Below are 26,540 nucleotides of genomic sequence, written 5' to 3'. Positions count from 1 at the left end.
AATACCAGCAGCTCTGCCCAACAAACACGTTCCTTATTCTGTACCTGGAACCTCAGAGAGGTCTAGCATACGGTTGGTTGGATGCATTTATTTAACTTCTGGAGCTTATTATTTGTTCCTCACAGGATTCCTGGGCACATTGTCCAATGCACATTCTTATGTTTTTCCATGGTAAAGTCATCTTTATAATAAAGAGGAATAACACAGTTTGCATTTCACCATGATGCTTCCATTTCTTTCTCTGTGGTTAAACTGCACTCTTCCTTGCTTCAGTTAACCAAGAGCAATTTGCTTTACTTGCTCCTGATGCAGTCTTTATCATTATTGTCATTATCTAACTGGTTTTTTAACTTTTTAAAATTTGGAGTAATTTTAGATTTACTAAAAGTTTCAAAGATAGCAATGATCTTTGTGTACTTTGGTGTACAGTAGAAACTAACACAACATTGTAAAGCAATTATACTCCAATAAAAATTGAAAAGGGAAAAATGATGGCTAAAAATTGTGACCAAGCTGTGCCTTACAATTGTTCAGATGAAATGAGTGTATGCACCAGTAGCTTTGCTGTTTGCATCACCTGATATCTTTTATTTTTAGTCTGTCAAGAAGTAATAGAGGGAAGCTGTGAGATGGAAGGGGCTGTTTCTGCAGGATATTGTAATTGGTGCCTGCCGGTTCATCACTTGGTAATAGGACAATATAATCAAACTAAGATGCCCTCTGTGTGCAGAAGGGCCATCATCTTTTCCAGCACCTTTGTTTGCGATTTGGTTTTTCTGGTGATTGAAAGTTCAAAACCCACAGATTTGTCACAGCTTACAGCTGAGGCTTTCCTTTCTCTGAATTAAATGTGGTTACTTGCAAACTCCTTGAGGCTGTGGGGGTATTTGTTCATTACTCTAAAGGAATATATTGCTGTTTGGTTTCCTCTGATGGATCTCATGTGCTGTATTTTTTTTCTTCTTCTAGAATCCATTGAAAAAGCCTTTTGTAAGAATGTGCCTCAAGATGTGGAGAGAGAAAATGAGGTACCCAGGCCATGCACTGTGTGAATAATCAACCTACTAGTCTCAGTGTTTCTTAAATTTTGAAGAATTCCAAATGGGAAAAAACTTGCTTGAGTAAGACTGTCTTTTGGTGATTAGATGGGTATGGAATTTGGTGAGTTGCTGAATTATGGTTTTTTCCTAAAGCCAAGTGAGACTCTCAAGAGTTTTTCCCAATAATCATTGCTTTAGCAGAGTTGTGGCAATTGGAGTGAAAATGTCTTTAAAGGGAATGATATGTAATTATCTGAAGGAGGAAATGGCAACCCACTCCAGTATTCTTGCCTGGAAAATCCCCATGGACAGGAGCCTGGCAGGCTATCGTCCATGCAATCACAAAGCGTCAGAGGCGACTGAAGTGACTTAGCACTTAGCACATGAGTAATTATGTATATTAGCAAATGATTTAATGCAGGTGGGAGCAAACAGCTACGCCTTCTCCAGGTGTTCTATTCTTATTTGGGCACATTTTTTTCTAATATGCAGTTGTTGTCGTTAAACACTGAGATAAAAAGTGTAGCTTCACAGAATAAAGCTATTGAGTGTTGTGAAATCCATAATCATAAGTAAGATGAAAGACTGAGAGGGTAATAATACAGTGTATTTTCCACACTCTTTTAAAGGGTGTGTTTCCCATAGGGCTTGTATTGTTCATATAGTTCACATAGAAATACTTCATGTAGTAGGGACAACAGATTATAAGTATAGGACTATTTACAGCCTCTCTGGCTTCTTGGAAACCAACTTTTCCATAGAAGTTAGTGCTGATGATTAGAATATTATGGGAAAAGTGATGCAGAATTGGAGAAAGCCAAATAGGCCACTGAGATTTTATACCAGAAAGGAATAAAACCAGGGAAAGGAGGAGATAATGAATTCATAAAGGGAGGAGGATGGGAGTCCACTGGATGAGGACAGTTTTGGGGGAGTTTGGAAAAAGAAGTATAGTCTTGGGTGGGGTACTCCATGTTGTGAGGAAGTTTGAAAGAAAAACAGGGAAGCATGAGGTTAAGACATTTGATGGGAATTGAGTCTCCTTTGATATTTTTAGAAAGATTCCAGTAAATATTTGAATTGTAAAAAAACCCAAATTTTTGATGGCTAAATTGATGTTTATTTGAATGAGACACACAGAGAGGCTCTAGACGAGACAAGTTACATTTTTGCCACATTGACATATAGGATTCTAAACTGGAGGTGAGTGTCTCAGATTTATTAAAAAATTGAGACAAGAGTACAAATTTATCATGTCTGTCTTATCTATGGAATATATTAGATTATAGAGTAGCAACAATAAGACATGAAATATCATCATTCTTAGAGTTAGGCTGAAAGCCAGAAGGGTATGGAGTTGAAATTGAGATTATAACTTTCCAGAGACTAAATGGTTTGGGAATAGATGTTCCAGATGGAGACCCAGTCTTGTGGGATGTTATGAGAGATCTCCAAGGTGAGGAAATATGAAACATTTCCTAATAAAATATAATCTGAAAGTTAGATTTTTATCCAGTCTCAGTAGTAACCCACTTTCTCAAGAAACTGGAGTCATCCATGGAAGAGGATGGAAGGCTGGTGACAGAGACACTTTGATCCGTTCAAGGCCCCTTTCCCACACCTACAGCTGAAGCCACATGTGGCCATGGGATTGCAGTCAAATGGAACCACAGAACTATGTCCAGGGCCCCTCTCTGCCCACCACCAGTGATATTTGTGAACAACTCCATGCCAGAGATCAGCTGGGAGACACTGCACTGTGGTTAACCAGTGCTGATGAGACCCTGCATGGTAGGGAACCTAGAGGAGTTAAAAAGTCTTGGAACTTCCCTGGTGGTCCAGTGATAAAGACACTGTGCTTCCACTTCAGGAGGGCATGGGCTCAATCCCTCATGCGGGAACTAAGATCCTTCATGTGGCACAGCCACAAAAAAAAAATTTTTTTTTTTTTTGTATTCTGTTGGGTTTCTCCACTGATGCTTTTCAAACTTTGAGGTCTGGGCTCTGTGTTGTACTTTGATGACCTAGGCTGAGGTGGGTAGAAGGAAATAAAAGAGGAGAGACACTTGTCTCCATGCAGTATATATGCTGTATGCAAATACCATGCATTTAATTTCTTTTATTTTGAAGATGTGTGACCCTCCCTCTCTGTGCTAACCTTTTAGTTACCCATTGTCTCCTGTTCCATTCCAGGAGCACAAAAGAGATGCTGATTCCTCACAGTGGCTACTACTGCCTGAGGAAATATGGATTTGTGTATTTACCCTTCTGTCGCACCAGGAACTTGCTCCGGTTGCACAAGTATGTTGCCACTTCCATCAAATTGCAAGTGATGAAAGCCTCTGTAAGCAGACATATTTCAAATTAATGGGCCATAATGGGGAGGACAATGTCCATTTGGCTTCATCAGGTTTGCTTTCTAATTTTTCCATTATGTAAGGGAAGTCTTTTGGAAAGTACACTTTCCTGGCCATTGTCATGTTGGCTGGTCTGTACAATACGGTTAGTTATTAGTTTATTTATCCATTCATCCAACCTATTAAATTGGTGCTGTGGTGATGAAGAGGAGATTGAGACATCAGCTCCACCCTAAGAGTCCTTTTGTGCTAAAGGTGACAGATCTATTAGCCAATTAACTGAGACACAACAATAATGGCAATAATAATGATAATTACAATCATTTATTGAGTACTTTCTATGTGTCAGGCATTATGCTGTTTCATGCACTTGATCTCATTGATTTCCTCCAACAATAATATGACTTAGAACTTTCTCCATCCCCATCTTGCAGATGAAGAAAGTCAGTCTTGAAGAGGTTTAATAATGTGCCTACATTCTCTTGGCTAGTAGATGGCAGAGCCAATTGTTGAATGTTAGTACTGCAGATGAAAAGAAAAGCATTGGGTAGCTGTGGAATTAAGGAATAATCCAGGAGGAAATAGCATTTGTTCCAAATATCAAAGAATGAGTAGTATTTTAGAAGGTGGAAAAATGGAACATAGAGGACAGAAGGTCATTCTGAAGAGGGTGAATAACAAGATTAGAGCAAAAACAGGTTACATCAGTTAGGGGTTACTTTAGGCTACTGGTTTCAGAGACATGAATTAACAGCAGCTTAACCTAGAAGGAGGAGAAGGCAATGGCAACCCACTCCAGTACTCTTGCCTGGAAAATGCCATGGACGGAGGAGCCTGGTAGGCTGCAGTCCATGGGGCTGCTAGGAGTTGGACATGACTGAGCAACTTCACTTTCACTTTTCCCTTTCATGCATTGGAGAAAGAAATGGCAACCCACTCCAGTATTCTTGCCTGGAGAATCCCAGGGATGGAGGAGCCTGGTGGGCTGCCGTCTATGGAGTCACACAGAATCAAACACTACTGAAGTGACTTAGCTGCTGCTAACCTAGAAAGGGTTTTGTTTTTTTTCTCACATAACATGAAATCTATAGGTAAATTGCCCAGGACTGACTTAATAGCTCAGTGATATCACTGAGCCAGATTCCTTCTCTATTTTTGTTCTGCTATCCAGAGGTCGTGGTTTCTATCTTCAAGTTCACTTGATGGCCACAATATGGCTGCTGGAGCTCCAACCATTGCATCAGAGTTCCAGAAAGAAAAAAATAATAGGAAAGGGTAGAAAGGCAACTATCATCTACATAAACCTCATTAAAAGATTTCTTTTCCTAAAACCTCTTCAGTGATATTTTATATCTCATTAGTCACCTCTTTTTATTAGGGAGAGAAGGAAATTCAGGGTTTTTTTACAGGGTTACATCATCTTCCCAAATGTTACAGGATTTCTGTTAGGAAGATGAGGAACATGGATACTGGAAAGGTAATTAGCTGTACTTGCTAAAGACAAGAAGAGTGAGCACTTGGCTTGTGGAAAGTAGAGTTGAGAATATTGTGGGGAAGGAGACTGGAATCAAGCTATGGAAGGAGTCCCTTAAATGCTATATACCGAGTTTGTATTTTATCTTCTAGATAACAGGGAACATTTGAAGGCTTTGAGCAGGAAGTGCCAGTTTCAGAAAGAACAATCTGGAATCAATGTGAAACTGCATTAGGCAGAGAAAACCCTATCAGTTCAGTTCAGTCACTCAGTCGTGTCTGACTCTTTGCAACCCCATGAATCGCAGCACACCAGGCCTCCCTGTCCATCACCAACTCCCGGAGTCCACCCAAACCCATGTCCATCGAGTCAGTGATGCCATCCAACCATCTCATCCTCTGTCGTCTCCTTCTCCCGCCCCCAATTCTACCCAGCATCAGGGTCTTTTCCAATGAGTCAACCCTTCGCATGAGGTGGCCAAAGTATTGGAGTTTCAGCTTCAACATGAGACCTTCCAATGAACACCCAGGATTGATCTCTTTTAGGATGGATTGATTGGATCTCCTTGCAGTCCAAGGGACTCTCAAGAGTCTTCTCCAACATCACAGTTCAAAAGCATCAATTCTGTGGCGCTCAGCTTTCTTCACCGTCCAACTCTCACATCCATACATGACCACTGGAAAAACCATAGCCTTGACTAGACGTACTTTTGTTGGCAAAGTGATGTCTCTGCTTTTTAATATGCTGTCTAGGATAAGTGTGTTGCTGCTGCTGCTGCTAAGTCGTTTCAGTCATGTCCGACTCTGTGCGACCCCATAGACAGCAGCCCACCAGGCTCCACCATCCCTGGGATTCTCCAGGCAAGAACTGGAGTGGGTTGCCATTGCCTTCTCCAATGCATGAAAGTGAAAAGTGAAAGTGAAGCCGCTCAGTCGTGTCCGACTCTTCACGGACTGCAGCCTACCAGGCTCCTCTGTCCATGGGATTTTCCAGGCAAGAGTACTTACAACTCTATAAAGTTAATAACAACCTCTAAATTGTACATGTTACATGAGTGAATTGTATGAGAATTATATCAATAGAGAAAAGAAATATAGGCGATGTATCCCCAACACTTATAGAACACTTTTTTACAAAATTTTGCTGTGTCTAGCATCTCATGAACTTTCATCACCATCTTAGAAAGAGATTGGTTATTGCCAAACTAACCAAGTTGCATAAAATAAGGCCTAAAGACTTTCAGTGATTTACCTAAGATATTGGCTGGTTTATGGGGAAGCCAGGAGACACCAGCCCTCATCCCTAAAGCCAAGTCCAGTGTTATTTCCACTGTGCTATTTTCTCCCCAGAGTTATCTGCTCACGCATTTACTTTGCCTCAATTACCTCATTTAGGGAATCATAAATTAGTCTGACTTTGTACCAGGTACTTTCTAAGTCTTTCAGGTATGTTAACCACAGTTGTCTTCAGGTATCCATGGGAGAATGGTTCCAGAACCACAAGTATACCAAAATCCATGGACTTTCATGCCCCTTGTATAAAATGGTGTAATATTTGCATATAAACTTCACACATCCTCCTGTATCTCTAAATTGCTTATAATATTCTAATGCAATGTAAATAATATGTAGATAGTTGTAAATGCCAATATCCGCTGGATCATCGAAAAAGCAAGAGAGTTCCAGAAAAACATCTATTTCTGCTCTATTGACTATGCCAAAGCCTTTGACTGTGTGGATCACAATAAACTGTGGAAAATTCTGAAAGAGATGGGAGTACCAGACCATCTGACCTGTCTCTTGAGAAACCTGTATGCAGGTCAGGAAGCAACAGTTAGAACTGGACATGGAACAACAGACTGGTTCCAAATAGGAAAAGGAGTACGTCAAGGCTGTATATTGTCACCCTGCTTATTTAACTTATATGCAGAGTACATCATGAGAAATGCTGGGCTGGATGAAACACAAGCTGGAATCAAGATTGCTGGGAGAAATATCAATAACCTCAGATATGCAGATGACACCACCCTTATGGCAGAAAGTGAAGAAGAACTAAAGAAACTCTTGATGAAGGTGAAAGAGGAGAGTGAAAAAGTTGGCTTAAAGCTCAACGTTCAGAAAACTAAGATCATGGCATCTGGTCCCGTCACTTCATGGGAAATAGATGGGGAAACAGTGGAAACAGTGTCAGACTTTATTTTTTGGGGCTCCAAAATCACTGCTGATGGTGATTGCAGCCATGAAATTAAAAGACGCTTACTCCTTGGAAGGAAGGTTATAACCAACCTAGATAGCATATTTAAAAGCAGAGACATTACTTTGCCAACAAAAGTCCGTCTAGTCAAGGCTGTGGTTTTTCCAGTGGTCATGTATGGATGTGAGAGTTGGATGGTGAAGAAAGCTGAGCGCCACAGAATTGATGCTTTTGAACTGTGGTGTTGGAGAAGACTCTTGAGAGTCCCTTGGACTGCAAAGAGATCCAATCAATCCATCCTAAGAGAGATCAATCCTGGATGTTCATTGGAAGGACTGATGTTGAAGCTGAAACTCCAATACTTTGGCCACCTCATGCAAAGAGTTGACTCATTGGAAAAGACCCTAATGCTGGGTAGGATTGGGGGCGGGAGGAGAAGGGGACGACAGAGGATGAGATGGTTGGATGGCATCACCAACTTGATGGACATGGGTTTGGGTAAACTCCGGGAGTTGGTGATGGACAGAGAGGCCTGGTGTGCTGCAATTCATGGGGTTGCAAAGAGTCGGACATGACTGAGCGACTGAACTGAACTGAACTGAGTTGTAAATGCAATGTAAATGCTATGTAAATAGTTGGCATGAGAGGGCATTCAGTCAGTCTGTCAGACTCTTTGTGACCCCATGGACTATACCCGCCCAGGCCTACTTCAGGAGATCTTTGCTTCCCAGGGATTGAACCCATGTCTCCTGTGTCTCCTGCATTGGCAGATGGATACTTTATCACTGAGCCAACTACTTGGGAAGCCCAAATAGTTGACAGTGCGTGGCAAATTTAAGTTTTGCTTTTTGGAAAATTCTAGAATTTTTTTCCTGAATATTCTTGGTCCATGGTTGGTTGACTCTGTGGATGCAGAATCCCTGGATACAGAGAGCCAAGTATAATTAAATTCTTCTAACATCCCTCTGAAGAAGGTGCTACCTTGACCCCACCTACAGATTAGGAAACGGATGCACAGAGATGAACTATTCCAGGTCACACAGCTGGTCAGTGGCAAAACTAGGATCTGAACCCAGGGAATTTGGCTGCAGGCTGTATTGCTCTCAAACCTCTATACTCTACAGAGACCAACTCTTCCTTGATGGTTATATCTTGGATCTCAGCCTCAGTTGTAGAAAGAGATGAAGAGAGCCACTCTCTCGATGCAGGTGTACTGACCTCTGACCCTGGTAACCCTACTTGAGGGTGCTGGTGGCACTGGCTTCACTAGAGTCAAAGGTGGGTGGGATCACAGAATTAATAACTTCTAGGCCCAAAGCCCGGAGCAGTGTTTGGTTTGCAACTAGCAAATCCTTCATCTATCAGGTGATCCAGCTGCAGGGGGGTGGGATGGGCAGGGGAGAGGAGGAGCTGGCAGAGTTGATAAGTGTGATAGGTGTGTACTCAGTCTTAAGAAAATCATAGCAGCACTGTTTGCAATAGCCAGGACATGGAAGCAACCTAGATGTCCATCAGCAGACGAATGGATAAGGAAGCTGTGGTACATATACACAATGGAATATCACTCAGCCATTAAAAAAATACATTTGAATCGGTTCTATTGAGATGGATGAAACTGGAGCCCATTATACAGAGTGAAGTAAGCCAGAAAGAAAAACACCAATACGGTATACTAATGCATATATATGGAATTTGAAAGATGGTAAAGATAACCCTATATGCGAGACAGAATAAGAGACACAGATGCATAGAACAGTCTTATGGACTCTGAGGGAGAAGGTGAGGGTGGGACGTTCTGGGAGAATAGCATTGAAACATGTATATTATCATATGTGAAACAGAACACCATTCCATGTTTGATGCATGAGACAAATGCTCAGGGCTGGGGCAATGGGATGACCCAGAGGGATGGGATGGGGAGGGAGGTAGGAGAGGGGTCCAGGAAGGGGAACACATGTAAACCCATGGCTGATTCATGTCAATGTATGGCAAAAACTGCTACAATATTGTAAAGTAATTAGCCCCCAACTAAAATAAATAGATTTATTAAAAAAAAAAAAAGAAAATCCCAGCTAGAAACATACCAGCACTGAAGAAGAAGCCTGGACAACAGCTATGAGACTCAAATCTCCCTCACTGCACATATGTGTGTGCCTGCATGTGTAAACACACACACACACACACACACACACACACACACACACTTCTTGTGATGGCAGTAATACAGTCCTCACAGCGTCTAACTGCTGACACGGCCACAGACTTATATATTATTTTACACTCTGGCTCCCAGGATCCTGCGTCAATGGGCAGCCCACAGCTAGTTCCTGGACTTGTCTTTCTGGTTGGTTGTTTAGAAAAGGCTTACGGGTATAATAGCGCTTTTCCTGTGACCTTCATCTCTATTAGCAACTCTACGTGTCAAGTGTAATTATGAATTCTTACCAGGTCACACAGGCTGCACCTGACTGTCAGGGGGGAGGCCTGACCACTCTTGTGTTTGCCTTGTAGACAAGGGCCAGTTTGCCTCTTTCGTGATATGATGGGGCACACAAACAGTTAAACGTGTAGCTCCAGGCTTGGCATGGAAGAATGGGCAGTCTCTTGGCACCGACTTGGGAGAGCAGAGCTGCAGTCACCTGTGCTAGAACTTGTCATACTTGCTGTTCAGGTGGTGATTAAATCCAGGGCCGTGCTCTTCATTATTCAGGGGACAGTGTGTAGCCTCCATGAGGATTAGTAATGTGCCTTTAAGAGCATCCTTTTAGAGCCAAGACTTTGTTTCTGTATAATCTGGTGTTTCTACAGTTTGTGTGCTTAGTCGCTCAGTCGTGTCTGACTCTTTGTGACCCCGTGGACTGTAGCCTGCCAGGCTCCTCTGTCCATGGGGATTCTCCAGACAGTACTAGAGTGGGTTGCCATGCCCTCCTCCAGGGGATCCTCCCAACCCAGGGATCGAACCCAGGTCTCCCATATTGCAGGCAGGTTCTTTACCATCTGAGCCACCAGGGAAGCCCAAGAATACAGGAGTGGACAGCCTATTCCTTCTCCAGGGGAACTTCCTGACCCGGGAATCGAACTGGAGTCTCTTGCATTGCAGGCAGATTCTTTACCAGCTGAGCTACCTGGGAAGCCCTTTCCCTTTAATATACCTGAGCATATCATCTCCTTGATGTCCTCTTTACTCTTTATTTAATTTTGAAAACAACTTAAATTTGAGCTGTGATTTTATTTTAAGAAAAAAACATTTATAAGTGCTTCTGTCCTGAAAGTTGAAGAGTAGCTTAGAAATGTTGGTAGAATAAAAGAACCATTTAGTTTTATACTACTTCTAGTTTATTCTTGTTTCTAGTGACTGCAGCTTCCACCACCCTCTGAACTGTTCTCTGTCTTTCATTTAGCTTTTAGTTAGCTAAGAGGAAGAGTGATAAGAGATAAAGTGACAGGTAAATTGAGCCAGTTTGTAAAGGTTTTATGATACCATTATAAGAGTTGTAGCTTTTAATGTGGAAGGAGATAAGAAGACACTGGAAATTATTGAGCAGACATATAAAAAACATACTTGCAATCCCATAATCATACCCCACAAATCAAGTATTAATAGTTATTAATAATAAATAAAATTATTAATTTTAATAAATTAAAATGAATACTTAGCCATTAATATCATCACACACCCTACCAATATTCATACTTCTAATTATCCCATGTCATACTTTGAAGTTTTTTTAATCAGTGTCCAAATAAGAGACACACCTTGCAGTTGGTTGATATGTCTATTAATCCTTTTGAATCTGTGGGTTTCTCTCTCTCTCTCTCTCTCTCTCTCTCTCTCTCTATCTGTCTCTCTCTCATTCTCTTTTTATATTCTTAATCTTTTAGTTTATTTGTGGAAAATATCCAGACTGCTGTTGCTGGATGTGTAGATTCCACATCCTGGACTTGTGATTGTATCTTTTGGTGCGCCCTGACATATCTCTTTTGCCCCCTGTATTTCCTATCAGTTGTTAATTAGACCTAGAGGTCTATCAGATTCAAGTTCGATTTTTTTTTCAGATTGCTTTTTTAGATGGCTGCATTATTCCAGCAGGAAATATATAATGTCTAATGTTTCTTTTGTATATATAATGTTTGTAGCTGTTGATATTCATTGCTTAGATTTCTAAGTCCGTTAGGTGTTGCAAAATGGTAATATTTAAATTCTATGAAACTTATCTTTTTTAAAAAAGGATTTCACTCTGAGCTGAGAGTAGCTTGGGAGGAACAAGGACAGATGGAGGAGAAATGAGAAGTGATGGTGTCTTAGCTCATGGTACTGGCAGTGGGTAGCTGGGAAGTGATTGGATTCTGGATATATTTTACAGGTAGACCCAAAAGGATTTGCCTATGAATTTAGTGTAGGGTGTGTGAGAGAGAAACAGAGGTTTAAGATGACTTCTAGGAATTTTCTAGTTTGGCATTTTAAATTTCAGTCAGATCCATTCTATGTCCATTTTAAAGAATTGTGTAAGATTGTGTCTATATTTCATCTCTTTGTATATGGATGTCCAGTTGTTCCAGAACCATGTGTTAAAAAACTGTCTTTGTTCCATTGTGTTGCCTTTATATACTCTCCCACCTTTTTTTCCATGTTTATCATTTTTAAAGTCTTTATTGAATTTGTTACAGCATTGCTTCTGTTTTATATATTAGTTTTCTGGCTGTGAGAGATGTGGCATCTTAGCTCCCAGACCAGAGATCAAACCCGTATCCCGTGCATTAGAAGGCAAAGGCTAAACCACTGGACTGCCAGGGCAGTCCCTGCCTTTGTCCCTTTTTTAAAAAAGATTAGTTGACTATATTTAGGGAAGACTATTTCTGTACCTTCTAATCTGTTCCATTGATCACTTTGTTCTTTCACCAAAAACACACTGTTTTGATTAGTGTAGCTTCATAACAAGACTTGAAGTTGGGTAGTAAGAGTCATCCAACTTTGTTCTTCTTCTTCAATATTGTATATTCTATTCTGGGTCTTTTTTTCTCTCCATATAAACTTTACAATCAATTCATCAATATCATGAACTAGCTTGCTGGGATTTTGATTGGGATTGCATTAAATCTGTAGATCAACTTGGGAAGAACTGACATCTTGACAATATTGAGTGTTCGTATTCATGTACATGACATATCTCTACATTTGTTTAACTGTTTTTTGATTCTGTCCATCAAAGTTTTGTAGTTTTCCTCATACAGATCTTGTATATATTTTATTATATTTATACCTAACTATTTCATTTTGGGAAGCTGCTAGTATAAACTGTGTGTGTGTGTGTGCTCAATCATGTCTGACTCTTTGCAACCGCATGGACTGTAGCCCGCCAGGCTCCTCTGTCCACGGGATTCTGCAGGCAAGAATACTGGAGTGGGTTGCCATTTCCTTCTCCAGGGGATCTTCCTGACTCAGGGATCGAACCCATGACTCTTGTGTCTCCTACGTTGCAGGAGGATTCTTAACCACTGAGCCACTAGGATATTATGTTTTTAATTTCAAATTCTGCCTTTTCATTGGTGCTATATACGAAAGCAATTGACTTTTATAGTAACCTGTATCTAAAACCTTACTATAATCACTTATTAGTTCCAGGAGGTTTTTTTGTGTTTTTTTTTTGTCAGTTTTTTCAGATTTTCTACATAAACAATCATATCATCTGCAAACACAGATAGTGTAATTTCTTCCTTCCCAATCAGATGTGATGCTGCTGGGGCTATAGCCACAATATAGGATTGTCCTCAGCAAATCAAGAAGGTACTAGAGAAAAGGATGTATGATTACCCCACTATTCGATAGTCAAGTAGAGATACTCATGTAGGCAATTAGATAAAAGAGCCTCAAGTTCCTGGGAGGCATCTGTTCCAGAACACATTTGGGAATCTATGTGTTTGGGAATCATCAGTATGTAGATCATATTTAAAGCTGTAGATTGGATGGGGTCACCTATGGGAATAAGTGTAATCAAGGAAGAAGAGAGGCGCAAGACTACAAGCTGAGTAGACTCCATCATGGGGAAGGAGATGAGGATGAGGAACCAGCAACAAAGACTGAAACAATTGCAGAATGTCACTTATCAGATTTCAGAGAGTGCTTGAATTTCAGAGAGCCAGAGTATTCACTCAGTGTTTGCTATCTGCTTGGAGCTTTCCTATCCTTACAGGGTTGCTGGAGAAGAAGCTAAACTCAGATATACCTACAGGCCTGGGCAAAGAACACAAACCCCATTGCAGGTCAGTATTAGAGCAGAGGGAGGAGTGTGAGTGTGCCAGACAGGTAAAAGCAGACTTCTTCTAAAGGAATGTATAAAGCACTTTTACTTTTCACAATCTTGAGAATCAAGGAAATAATGTCTGTGGACCAGATATGGCCCACAGGCCATAAATTTGTGATACCTGCTACATGTGAAAACTTTGCAGAAGGGTATTCCCATGTTTCCATGAAGGGTAAATGCATCCCAGGGCCACGTAACTATTAACTGGCAGATCCAGGGTTGGAAACTCAAGTCAGTAGACTGCAAAGTTGGCGTTCTTTTCACTGCACTAAACTGCTATCCTGGAATTTCTGCAAACCGAGCTTTGCTAGAAATTGACTGATAAATCTAAGCATCGAGCTGGCTCCATCTGTATGTCTGTTGAGATGAATGCAAACGTGGAGAAAATTATGTTTTATTTGTTCCAGAATATTCTCATTGATAGCTTTTAAGTATTTCCACTCCTACTCCATCCAAGTAGTAGAAAATGGAGACACTTTTTTTTAATATTTTTCACTAGAGGTCCCATATTTTTGAAGTCTGAAGAAAAGGTATAGAACGCAGGGCCACAAATGTAAGAAAAGGATTGCAGAAGCATCCAGGAATCTTAAGGGCTGTACAGAGTACTAATGACGACCTTAAGATGACTCTGAAGGATTGAATGACCCCAAAATGCTGCCCATTATTCTTGGAGTCAATGACCTTTTTTTTTTTTTAATTTCCTTTCTGGTTTACCTCTGGATTCTAGCTTATCTCTGGATTCTGGCTGTCTATCTGTAACAGAAGGCCCGAGTGTTCGTGTTGGCTGTGCCTCTTGTTTTCCCTATGGAACCCACTAGGGGTAGTGGTTAGCGTATTGACTCTGAGTCAGCAGGCTGGTGTGTGGGACCAGGCTTGGCCACATACTATCAATATGGCCTTCAGGCAAGTCACCCAGTCTTTCTGGCCCCTATATTTGTTAATTCTAAAATAAGGATAAAAATACCTTTCCCCATTATTTCCTTAGTGGTTTGTGATTTGTCTAAGAAAGAACACTTGATTAACTCTGTGAGCATAAGGATTCTTATTTTAAGAGCAAGGAGAGAAAAGGAGTATGCTGGTGTGGAGAGAGGAGATTTGTGAGCAAGGGAAGAGAGAAAGATGGCCAGCTTAGATTAAAAAAACCCACACAGAGTTGACAGAGAGTTAACTCCAAACTTTCTGTGCTCTAAAAGTTCTTGAATTTTTAGTGTTTTGAAGGCAATCATGTGTACCCAGGGAGTAAGAACACAATGTCAGGGCAGGCGAAGGGAGGAAATCGGCTTGCTGACTGCCCAGCTGTGAGATTTCTCACTGTGACTCTAAAGCAGTCTGGGGTTCTCGGTCCTTCCGAAATAACAGGACTGAAAATATGAACATTCAGTGCTGTGGGGAAGGGTTCTAGATAGGTTTGAACATTTAAATGAGATTTTTTTTGTATTTTTTAAATTTAAGCATAGTTGATTTACAATATTGTGTTAATTTCTGCTATACAGCAAAGTAATTCAAATTGACTGAATTTATAGTGATTCTGCTATACAGCAAAGTGATACATTCTTTTTCATATTCTTTTCCATTATGTTTATCACGGGTTATTGAATATAGTTTCCTGTGCTCTACAGTAGGACCTTGTTGTTTATCCATCCTGTATAGAATAGTTAGCATTCGCTAATCCCACACTCCCATTCCATCCTTCCCCCACCCTTGGCAAGTCTGTTCTTTATGTCTGTGAGTTTGTTTCTATTTCATAGATAAGTTCATTTCTGTCAAATTTTAGATTTCACAAAGAGAATCTTATAGGCAAATGGATAAGGCAAGGAGGCTGTCACTCAAATCAGTTTGCAGAAGACTATAGTTCACGGGACTTTCTACATCCCATCACTTCTTTCCTTGTAGTAGCAACACTATGCAAACAGAGCAGATATAATTGTTCTTGTTTTACAACTAAAGCTGCTGAGACCATATTGACTGAGAGCTGGTAAATGACAGAATGGAGACAAGAAATGACAGAATGGAGACAAGAACGTGGATCTGCTATCTTAGTCTACTCTTTACCCACCAAGCCATCTGAGGTCCATATTTGTTGAAGCTTAGAGAGGTTAAGTGACTTTTAAAAAGTCACAGTGCAATAAATAGTGGAGCCAGGACTTTCATGCAGGCATTTAGACTCTGTATCCCATGCACTTTCCACTAGCACTCAGCTTCACTAAGAGGCAGGAGAAAGGTTATCTGACCACATCTTGGCACTCAGCAGGTACTCTCATCCCAGCCTCAGTTAGACGGCATTCCATGACAGTGGGTGATACAACTGGGCCTGCTATCCCAGGAAACATGCTGTACGGCCTTCACCACATGGTTAGGTGCTGCTTTTGAAGTTGTATCTTTTTATGTCTCATCTTAAGGACTCTGCTACTAAGGACTAGAAGAGAATATCAAAAGAAGGTAAATCAAACAGCCTCATACAATCTGTCTGGTATGAGAACACAGTAGCGTGGAGGTGGAATTCAAGAGTTTTAGACAAACAGCTGAATTGCTGGGTTGGAGGAGAAAGGCCTCTGTCATGCCAGGGGAAGTATGGAAGGCAGCTCAGGGTCCCCATGATGAAGAAATGAAGCAAAGGGGGCCCCAGTAACTTGTAGAGGATACAGACCTCCTCTGAGGTTTTGACAGCATAGAGATAGGGACAATTTCATAGTGCCTTGAAAATTTTAAAGTAAATAGTGGGTTCCCTTGAATGCACAGGGAACAATAAGTTTCTTATAAGCAATAACATAGTCAAACAGGAAATGTCTTTATTGGGGTCAAAGTCATTTAATAAATGTCATGGGGAGAGCAGTAGATCTGAAGTAGAGAAAGGGAGGATGGGAGGCGGTAAGGGGTTGTCTAGAGTATGTCAGGGGAAGTGATGATGTTCACAATAATATCTCACTGTGAGTGAGTGAGTGAAAGTCATTCAGTCATGTCCAATTCTGCGACTCCATGGACTGTAGCCCACCAGGCTCCTCTGTCCATGGAATTCTCCAGGCAGGAATACTGGAGTGGGTAGCCTTTCCCTTCTCCAGGGGCATCTTCCCAACCCAGGAATCGAGCCCAGGTCTCCCACTTTGCAGGTGGATTCTTTACCATCTGAGCCACCAGGGAAGCCCAATATCTCACTGTAGGAGAGAAAATTGACTGAATTTACAGCAGTTGAGTTAGAATTGATCAAACTTGCTTTTCATTTCCACTGTATTTTATATTGCAAAACAAGTTTTCTGAAGCTCATTTTGTGTGTGTGTGTGTGTGGCAAGATTAAGCAGCACAGAGTCTTTTGATTAGGCCAGAGTAGAAAACAGTGGTCTATTCCATTCTCCAAGGGTCTGTTTTATTTTGTTCTGAGTGCCGCATCACTAACTGCAGTGGAAGGAGTGTATGTGGCTAGCAAGGTTTAGTCTTGTTAACAGGGCTGAAGTTTTCTTATCTTTTTGTCACAGCTGACACTTTTAATACTGTGCAAGGGATCAGAAAGATTGACGGGAAGTAAATAAGCAGAGTTTCTGAGTGATGATGCTTCAGTTACAGTTTCCGTTGTGTATGTATGTACATACATATTCAGAGAATCAAGTGGCCTTCACTGATCATTTTTAGTTTATTATAACATGAATGTGGAATTCCCAGGAATGAACCATAATGACACTTTAAAATTTTTATGTTTAATTGGAGGATAATTGCTTTACAGTATTGTGATGATTTCTGCCATACATCAAAATGAATCAGCCATAGGTGTATACATGTCCCCCCACCTTGAACATCCCTCCCACCTCCCACCCCATCCCACCCCTCTAGGTTGTCACAGAGCACCAGTTTGAGCTCCCTGCACAAAACGACACTTTAAAGAGAAACTATTGTGGGGGGGTGGGGGGGAAGCCCTGTAAAAACAGTTTCATTTTAGTTCTATACATGAAGAAAGATGGTGAACTTAAAAGATGAATAGTGGCCTGGGAGGAAGAAGATGTGGATTCAAATCCTGACATCTTTTCTGAAATAAAGGCTCATTTTCAGCCTGGGCTTCCATAGAATGAGGGGAGTAAAGCAGAGAGATGTTGTGTAAGGCCCCTTCAAGTTCTGAATTTTGAATCTGTGATTCATTCTGATGAATGGAGAGCAAAATGCTACTTATCCTGGAGCTGTTTATCCTTTCTGTAGAATTTTAGAGCTAAAAGACACCGTTTGGTGCGATCTCAGATGAGTTAAATTATTTGATTGAGGCTGCATGTTTGATTTTTCCTAGAGCTGGATCTGCTGCTGCTGCTAAGTCACTTCAGTCGTGTCCGATTCTGTGCGACCCCATAGACGGCAGCCCACCAGGCTCCCCTGTCCCTAGGATTCTCCAGGTAAGAATACAGGTCCAGGTAATTGATTCCTAGCCTAGTGTTCCTTCTAGTCCATCTGATTTCCCATCATTTTGCAATTATTGAGCACCTACCATGTGTGAGACCCTGTGTCTAGGCACTGGGGATATTAGAAAATCCAGTCCTGTTCTCAAGGAGATCCTGGTCTAACTGGGGAGAAAATACACCTGCCTCAGGAGGGAGCCATTGACATAATACAGGTGGCCTCTGTCTTGTCTTGGTTATAGTAATACAATGCTCTCCTGGTTTTCTTCTACATCTTCTGGCAGCCTTCCTGGACTTCTGAAACCATGCTTAAATTTTTTAAAAAATCTGTTTCTAGAGAAAAGAAGTCTGCCTTGCTGCCTTCATACCTCCTGTTCTTTAAGTCTAAATTCCAGCTGTCCCAGAGACCATGACATCTGTAGGCAGTTGTTCCCTGGTGTGGCAGAGTGACAAGCCCTATGTTTCTTTTCAGCATCTCCAAAGGATGTTCATAAAATGCAATTTGGCTGAGTTACTGGGTACACAAATGAGCCAAAAATTAACCCTGGATGTTCTAATTTGCTTTGGAAAAGTGATGGAACCACTTTGATTTTCCAGTTGCAAACTGGAAATAATATTTGGCAATGGATCCTCTTCTAAATATTAGAGTCATCATGATTGAGAACTATTACATGATTGAGAACAAATGCCTCTCCCCAGGCAATTGCATCCATTCTTATGGCTTCAGTACCCATCTACATACCAGTGAGATAGCCATCCCACTGGGTATCCCCTCTGAAATGCTAGGGGCTAGAATGCCCTTCTTTCCTGCCCCACCTGCATATCCACATAGTCACTAAGCCCTAACACCTAACACCTCATCTGTCTCAAATTCACCATCCCAGTTAAGTCTCTATTTTCTCTCCACGGGCTTCTTTCCTAGTGGCTTCCTCCACATCCCTGGCTCTCCTTCAATGCATCTTTCACACCAGTAGTGTCCCGAGCACCAGGGGAAGGGAAGATCTGCCCAGGTGCAGTCAGTTGCTGGATAATCTGACTGTAACGGATTGAAAAGCAATAATTATATGTATTAAAAGTCAGTCTATTGTTTATTATCAGCATGCACAGGAAATTCTAAATAGTTTTGGCTGTGAAGTACTAATCCCTGAAAAAAATCTTTTTAAGATGTAAGTTCATATGACCCAGCAATCCCACTACTGGGCATACATACCAAGGAAACCAGAATTGAAAGAGACACGTGTACGCCAATGTTCATCACAGCACTGTTTATAATAGCCAGGACATGGAAGCAACCTAGATGTCCATCAGCAGATGAATGGATAAGAAAGCTGTGGCACATATACACAATGGAATATTACTCAGCCATTAAAAAGAATACATTTGAATCAGTTCCAATGAGGTGGAGGAAACTGGAGCCTATTATACAGAGTGAAGTAAGCCAGAAAGAAAAACACCAATACAGTATACTAATGCATATATATGGAATTTAGAAAGATGGTAACGATAACCCTATATGCGAGACAGCATAAGAGACACAGATGTATAGAATAGTCTTTTGGACTTTGTGAGAGAGGGTGAGGGTGGGATGAATTGGGAGAATGGCATTGAAACATGTATATTATCATGTGAGAAACAAACTGCCAGTCCAGGTTCTATGCATGAGACAGGGTGCTCGGGGCTGGTGCACTGGGATGACCCAGAGGGATGGGATAGGGAGGGAGGTGGGAGGGGGGTTCAGGATGGGGAACACATGTACACTCGTGGCAGATCCATGTCAATGTATGGCAAAACCACTACAATATTGTAAAGTAATTAGTCTCCAATTAAAATAAATAAATTTTAAAAAATGTAAAAAATAAGTAAATTTTAAAAAGATGTTAGTTCAATTGCTGTGGTAGCTGCTGAATTTTAATAATTTTAATAATGATTATATAAGCTTTAGTTAGCCATTTTAATACTTATCCTCTAATAAACATTCCATTCTATTGATACATGGAAATTACTCAAGAGATGTCCTAGTTACATAGTAGTCTCCTGAACATAGCGGACACTTCAGACCAATCTGCATTGATTTAAAAGTTGAGTTCATGATGGATCAGGATCAGAAATTGTGGATTATTTCTAGTTCATGTCTCTAGTCCTTATGTGACTACACATTCAAGCATTTAACCAGTAGATCCAAACTAAACAATAGCATAGGGATTATAAAGACAAGGAAACAGAACTTGAGTTACTTCAGTTCTACTATTCTATGTGACCTCATAGAGACTCCATAATTTTAACATTTAAAATAGCAAAACATTGGTGCATGTACTTTTTTGTTCATAAATGAAGTGATTTACTACATTTCAATAATGTCTTTAAAATACATTTTTAAAGCTATTGGGGCTTCCCAGGTGGCACTAGTGGTAAAGAACCCACCTGCCAATGCAGGAGACATAAGAGACGCAGGTTATGCAGGACACTTAAGAGATATAGTTTCGATCCCTGGGTCAGGGAGATCCCCTGGAGGAGGAAATGGCAACCCACTCCAGTATCCTTGCCTGGAGAATCCCATGGACAGAGGAGCCTGGCAGGATATAGTCCATCAGGCAGCAGAGAGTTGGACATGACTGAGTGACTAAGCACAGCACACAGCACAGCCCGAAAGCTAAACAAGTCCAGAAAATAATAATTATTATAGAAAATAATTTTGCCCTGTAGAAGAGGGGAGGTTGTTAAAAATTATTTATATAACCTCCATGAGGTAGGCAGAGTGATATTTTCTTAAATTCAAATCTGATCCTTGCTTAATCCCATTGAGTTCAGCCTTCATCATGCCCTGCAAAGCACACAGTGTGACCTGACCTATCTTACAGCCTTGTCCTGGGTCACTCCTCATCACTGTCTAAATGCTAGTCATGCCAGCCTTTGTTATTTTCTCTGTGCCAAGCCCTCTGGCCCCAGAGCCTCTCTCGCCCACCACCCTCCCCCTCTGACATGTGAATTCCCATCCTCCTGCACTCAGTATAAATCTCTCTCCACCTCTCTCAGTGTAAGTATCTCTTCCTAGGGAAGGCTTCTCTAACTTTCCAGTGTCACCTTGTGATATTGTGATTTGTAAGAAATGTATATTTGGTCATTCAGATGGGCAAAAATATGTTTTTTATATATTTTTGTCTTTGTCCATGTTCCTGGCTCACAGCTCCCCAGATCCTTGGAATTAGCTGAGCAATAAGAGCAATGGGAGTATATTTTGTTATCATATTTGGTCTCTTGTCTTCAGTTTCTGAAAATGCTTCAGAGCCATAAAGGTGGAACAGGTATCTTATTCATAACTTTTCCATCACGACTGGTTTAGTTAACGAGTGACTTTTGGAGACATGTACGGATAGGGGCTGGGTGCGAGAAAACTAACTGTAGAACTTGGAACTTCCAACTCGTGAGCTCTGGAAAGGGAAGAAGGGCGGGACTCTGAACCAGGCACCAATGGCCAGTGATGTAACCAATCATGCCCTTGTAATGAAGCCTCCATAAAAATCCCAAAGGTTTTTTCAGAGAGTTTCCAGGTTGGGGAACTGGAACTCTTCCAAATACCACCTGTTGGGCCTCAAACTGCCTGAGGACAGAGCTCCTTTGTTCAAGACTTCGTCCTGTGTATCGCTTCATCTGGCTGTTGATTTGTATCCTTTGATGTCCTTTGTAATAAACTGGTAATCTAGTGAGTAAAATGGTTTGCTGAGTTCTGTGAGCCGCTCTAGAAACTTAATTGAGCCCAAGGAGGGGTTCATGGGAAACTCTGGTTTATAGCCAGCTGATCAGAAGCAAAGGTAGCCCCTGGCCTTGCACTTATCATCTGATGTCAGGGTCAGTCTTGTGGGACTGAACCCTTAGCCTGTGGGATCTGACACTGCTCCAGATAGTGTCGGGACTGAGTTGAATTCTAGGACACCCAGTTGGTATTGGGGAATTGCTTGATGGTTTGGGAACTCTCCCAAACACACAGTAATTGAGTTCAGAACCCTGACACTCCTAATATAATCACCCAGCGTCTTATACTTTAGCATTTATCAGGGTTGCTAATTCAGTTTTGCATGTGACCACCTGATAAAGGCCAGCCTCCCCACTAGCCTCTGAGTGGCCTGAGGGCCGGCACCATTTCTGTGTGGTTACGTGTTCACTGTTACCTGAATTCCTGACACATGTCGGTGCTTAGGAACCTTTGTGGCATGAGTAGCCCTTTTCTGGGGTGTTGTTGAAGGAAGGGCTTAAAGGTTTATTTATTATTGTTTTTTAACCCCTCTCACCTTCCCAGGGAAGCAGGTCCAGATTGCAGACTGCTGTGTCCTGGAGGACCATTGGCTGGTGGCTCTGGTTCGCCGCCAGCCCAGCTCTCTCTCTGCACCGCTGCCACCATGCTGGCCAGGCTATGACAGACCAGGGCCTGAAGCAACTTTTCCAGCACTTCAGGGTTGTTCTTCAGGTATCACCACAGGCCCCCTTGTAGAACAGTTTTTGCCCTGCAGGGAACTGCATGGATTGGGTTCTAATGACTTTCTACCTACTTTCCTCCTCCCTCCCCATAAAACAGTATCTCTTTTGGATGGAATTATATAAAAATGTAATATAGTGAGCTTGCCAGTGCATTCACTAGGTTTAAAAAATGAACATGGCATAAAAAGGCATCCTTTGAGAGTGTCACTTTCAATCACATTGTATTAATTTGCTTGTGCTGTGTGTGCTATGCTAAGTCGCTTCAGTCATGTCTGACTCTTTGCGACCCCATGGACTGTAGCCAGCCAGCCTCCTCTGTCCATGGGATTCTCCAGGCAAGAATACTGGAGTGGGTTGCCATGCCCTCCTCCAGGGGATCTTCCCAACCCAGGGGTTCTTTACCACTAGTGCCACCCCAGAACCCCTTTAATTTGCTTAGAGCTGTCTTAGCAAAGGTCTGTAATCTGAGTGGCTTCAGCCACAGAAATTTAGTGTCTTATGGTTCTGGAGACTGAAAGTCTGAGATCAAGATGTCAGTAGGATTGGTTCCTTCTGAGGCTGTCACAGAGAATGCATTCCAGGCCTCTCTTCTTGGTTCTGGTGGTTGGCTGATAATCTTTGGCATTCCTTGGCTTGTAAAGCATCACCTCGATCTCTGTCTTCATCTTCACATGGCATTCTCCCTATGTGCACGCCTTCCCAACCCAGGAATCAAACCGGGGTCTCCTGCATTGCAGGCAGATTCTTTACCAACTGAGCTATCAGAGAAGCCTTATAGGTATTTCCTCCCAAAACATTATGGGAAAGACACACATGTATATGTATATTGTTGGGGATGAAGAAATTTTCCTCTACCTTTCTAAGTTCTTCTGGCTGCTCTAAGAATTAAATTGGCATTAGACAGATTAACAGGAGGACAATCACACAAAATTATAATGACATGTATACATGGGAGAGACCCAGAAAGACTGAGTACTCACCAAAATGACTAAAACCCTCACCTTAAGTACCATCTTCAACTAAAGATAAAACAGGATGTTGAGGGTAGTGGTTTGGGACTTCAAAGGGGAGGAAGGTAAATTGCATAAAGATGGAAAAGCAGATGTTTATAAACAGATGTTTGCTGGGCCATGAGACACAATGGGACACAGAGTGGACTCTGATCTCTAAGAGTCCCCCCCACCACACCCAGCCCATATTCATTGCAGATGTCTCTGGTGACAACTCTATTCCTGTAAGAGATCACAGCCTCTTTCTAAATTCTTCAGGCAGTTAGGTGGAAGGTCAAAGTTTCTTTCTGAGTTTTTTAGGACTTGATCATTTTCAACTCGAAATAATCTGCAAGCCAAAGAGAAATTTTAGGTGGCAAATTTTGTTGCCCTATAATATACACACCCATACATACATATATATAAATATATATATGGTATATATATGACACGTGTATAAAGATACATATTTGTGTTATCTGGGAGGTGCTGAGTATAATGACATTATAAAATGCCTTGAAGATTCTACTATTACCATTTAAAATTCCTTTTTAGATTATTAATTTTTTGCTATTCTCCCTTCATTTATTGTCATCCAGTTACTCGGGGCTATGTCTTTTCTGCACAGTATTGCCCCAAGTTTTCAAAAGCTCAACACATTTTAGTTATGTCTTCAGTTAAGGGTTTTTAATTGTGGAAAATATGCCTGGGAGTTTGAACATAATGTCCATTTAAAACAATGGGTTCTTAAGTGCCTTGTTTAGCATGTGCACCTGTGCACAAATTAGTTTGAAAAATTGTCTGACAGAAGTTTTCAACAAAGAGTTTTGAATATTCAATAAGAATTTCCAGCTTCATCTAAGTTCAGAGATGAACAGTTTAGAAGGACAGAGGGTGTCTGCTCTCTGTTGACTTTCATGGATCATTGGGTGTGCAAATACTGGGCTCTTTCTGGCTATAATAACAGGCAAACAACAGCAAGTCTACTCTTTTTACATTAAAAAAAATGTTTAATTTCACAAATTAGAAAAATTATAAAATACTCACTCAGAGGGCATGTGTGTCTTTGTGTGTGCGTGTGTGTGTGTGTGTGTGTGTGTGCGCGCGCGCTTAGAATTCTTTTTATCCAGGAAACAGCACATAGAACACATAGTAGGAGCTCAGTATGAATTTAATCAAGAATTACAAACATTTTTTCAGAGCTAGAAAGACATCTCTTAAGAGATTATGTAGGTTATTCCATCTCCTTTTCAGCCCCCCCTTTTTTAAATGATGATCCTAAGACCCTAAGAGATTGGCTGAGTTGCTGGTGATTGCTCAACTGCTTGACCTATTTTGAGAGATCTTATAAAAAGCAGTCATCTTGCACTTTTGTACCGATGTCTTTGAGGATTCAACTTGTGAGTCCCTGTGTGGCTCCCCAAGGAGAGTCGCTGTCAAGAATGCTTTGCTTTTTGCTTTTTTAGCACTTTATTTGCCCTCTTCAAATTTCATGGATTATTAAACTTTTAAGGCAAAATATTCTTTATAGCTACATTACAAATTGTCCTCTTTATGAGGGTCCATGAAATAAATTTCTCAAGAAACTCAGACTGAGGAATATTTGTCATTCTTCCGACTAACTTGTTTGTGCTTACTTTATGGAACGTACGATTATGCTTTCTTCTTCAACTTTGCTGTTAGGAAATCCAGACTCAGAGTTGTGAAATTAAATATGTTTTTTAATGTAAAAATAAGTATTTATTTTGTGTATATAGTAGTTCTTAGACCCTGTAAGTGAAATTAAACACCTTAATAAGACATAGCATGTTATGACTTATATTTTGTAAACCAACCTAAAACTTTGTCCTTAGTTTTTTCTGCCTTTTGTTCCTGTTTATTCTTATTTTCTCCCTTCTTGTTTTATCTTATCAAACTGTGGATATTTTGAAGCTGCGTGAGATCCTTTTCAATATTATGTTTAACAAGCTTCTTCTACTATTTATTGCACATCAAAGTATGTGAGACACTGTCAATAGACCCACTGTAGAATTTGTGGTGAGACAAACTTAAAAGATGGAGAATCCAATTACGCTGTCTTTTTAGTATTGGAAAAAAAATTGGGAGCCCTAATAGGTGGGGTCACAAAGAACTGGACACAACTGGGTAACTGAACAACATCAACAACAATAGGAAGAAAGAATATAGAAAGAATAGAGGGTTCTTTCAACTTCAAAAGGGCGCTAAATGGGAAAATAAATTATTGTATTAAACACATATTTAAAAATATGGTATACCTTACAAATATACAGTTGACTGCAGAACAGTGTGAGAGTGTGGGGATGGAGCAGGAAGCTGGATAGTTGGTAGAATATGGACGCAAACCCTAGTTCTTTTGATTCCACATATTGTGATCTCTAATCAAACATAGACTCCCCCCTCCTCCGCACCCAGTTAAAGATCTGTAAAATGAAAATACAGGTGCAATATTTACTGAGAAAAAATAGCTTCATGTAAATGGGCCCATACAGTTGAAACCTGCTTCAAAGGTCACCTGTAATCTATTAAGAGTGAACGTAACCCAGGATTCCCTCAAGTGGTTTAGTAGCCCTGAATGGCAGTTATAGGCTTAAGTCTGACCTGAAAATTACATTGCGGAATGACTCAACCCTAGAAATGTGGAATGTTTCAGTATCTCTTCTTTAAGTTTTATAGTCCTTGTTAAAGATATAAATAGGGCTCTGTCTCACCTGTTTTTTGAACAAGATTTCAGTCTGCATTTCAGCTAATCATTCCAGTTGTTAGGGATTTTTAGAAAACTGAGGAAGCAGCCCCAAAAATTGATTGGAAAAGTAGACTCAAAATTGTTTGGGATGGTTCAAATTGTTTTGTTTATGAGTTAATAGATTTTCATCTTAGAAGTTAAGACTAAAATGTTGATGAGAATCAAGCCCATATTTTGTATAAAAAATTGGTAGGTATTTGTGCTATAAGTATTTATAAAGTTTAAGAGGATTTGACTTATTAAAATTTTAACAGATGATCTTATGATTCTAACTGAAAATGTATAACTGAATACATGTTTTATTAACGTAAGCTAGGATTTATATCCTCAAGACTCTGAGGTCTCTTTTTTCTCTGCCTCCTTGCAAATCACTGTAAGAAAATGATTAGTGTAACTCAATTACTCACCAGTTTACAAGTTAATGCTTAATTTCTAAGTGCTGTTTTCTCTTGTGTACCAGCTGTCTTATTTTCCCTGGAGGTACTGTGTACTTTCACACCTATTGTATTTCTTCAGGCTGTTGGACACTCCCTGTCCTGTTTCTGCTTGAAAAAACAACCCATCCTTGAAGACAT

The 26,540-nt window shown here is 40.7% G+C and overlaps 1 protein-coding gene across 4 annotated transcripts in view; it reads left to right on the top strand.

Moving 5' to 3' along the window:
- LOC145517664 (uncharacterized) overlaps positions 1-26,540 on the top strand; it is a 63,053-nt gene that overhangs the window by 6,347 nt on the left and 30,166 nt on the right. The window contains exons 2-5 of one of the 4 annotated variants that reach the window (XR_014062257.1): positions 970-1,161; positions 3,234-3,341; positions 17,634-17,736; positions 22,034-22,426. Coding sequence is in view for 1 of the 4 variants with exons in the window: in XM_081520698.1 (XP_081376824.1) it covers positions 997-1,028; positions 3,234-3,341; positions 17,634-17,736; positions 22,034-22,225 (435 nt within the window). In the remaining 3 variants the exon portion in view is untranslated. Of the gene's footprint in view, positions 1-969; positions 1,162-3,233; positions 5,479-17,633; positions 17,737-18,623; positions 19,170-22,033; positions 22,427-26,540 lie in introns of those variants that run through there. The other 3 variants (XM_081520698.1, XR_014062260.1, XR_014062259.1) reach the window with 3 other exon arrangements.

The sequence above is a fragment of the Giraffa tippelskirchi genome, chromosome 1 (genome assembly GCF_054371585.1).
Source record: "Giraffa tippelskirchi isolate mGirTip1 chromosome 1, T2T-mGirTip1v1.2.pri, whole genome shotgun sequence".
In the NCBI taxonomy this organism is placed as follows: domain Eukaryota; kingdom Metazoa; phylum Chordata; class Mammalia; order Artiodactyla; family Giraffidae; genus Giraffa; species Giraffa tippelskirchi.
Note: the sequence above shows the minus strand (reverse complement) of the source record. Positions and strands in the feature narration are given on the sequence as shown.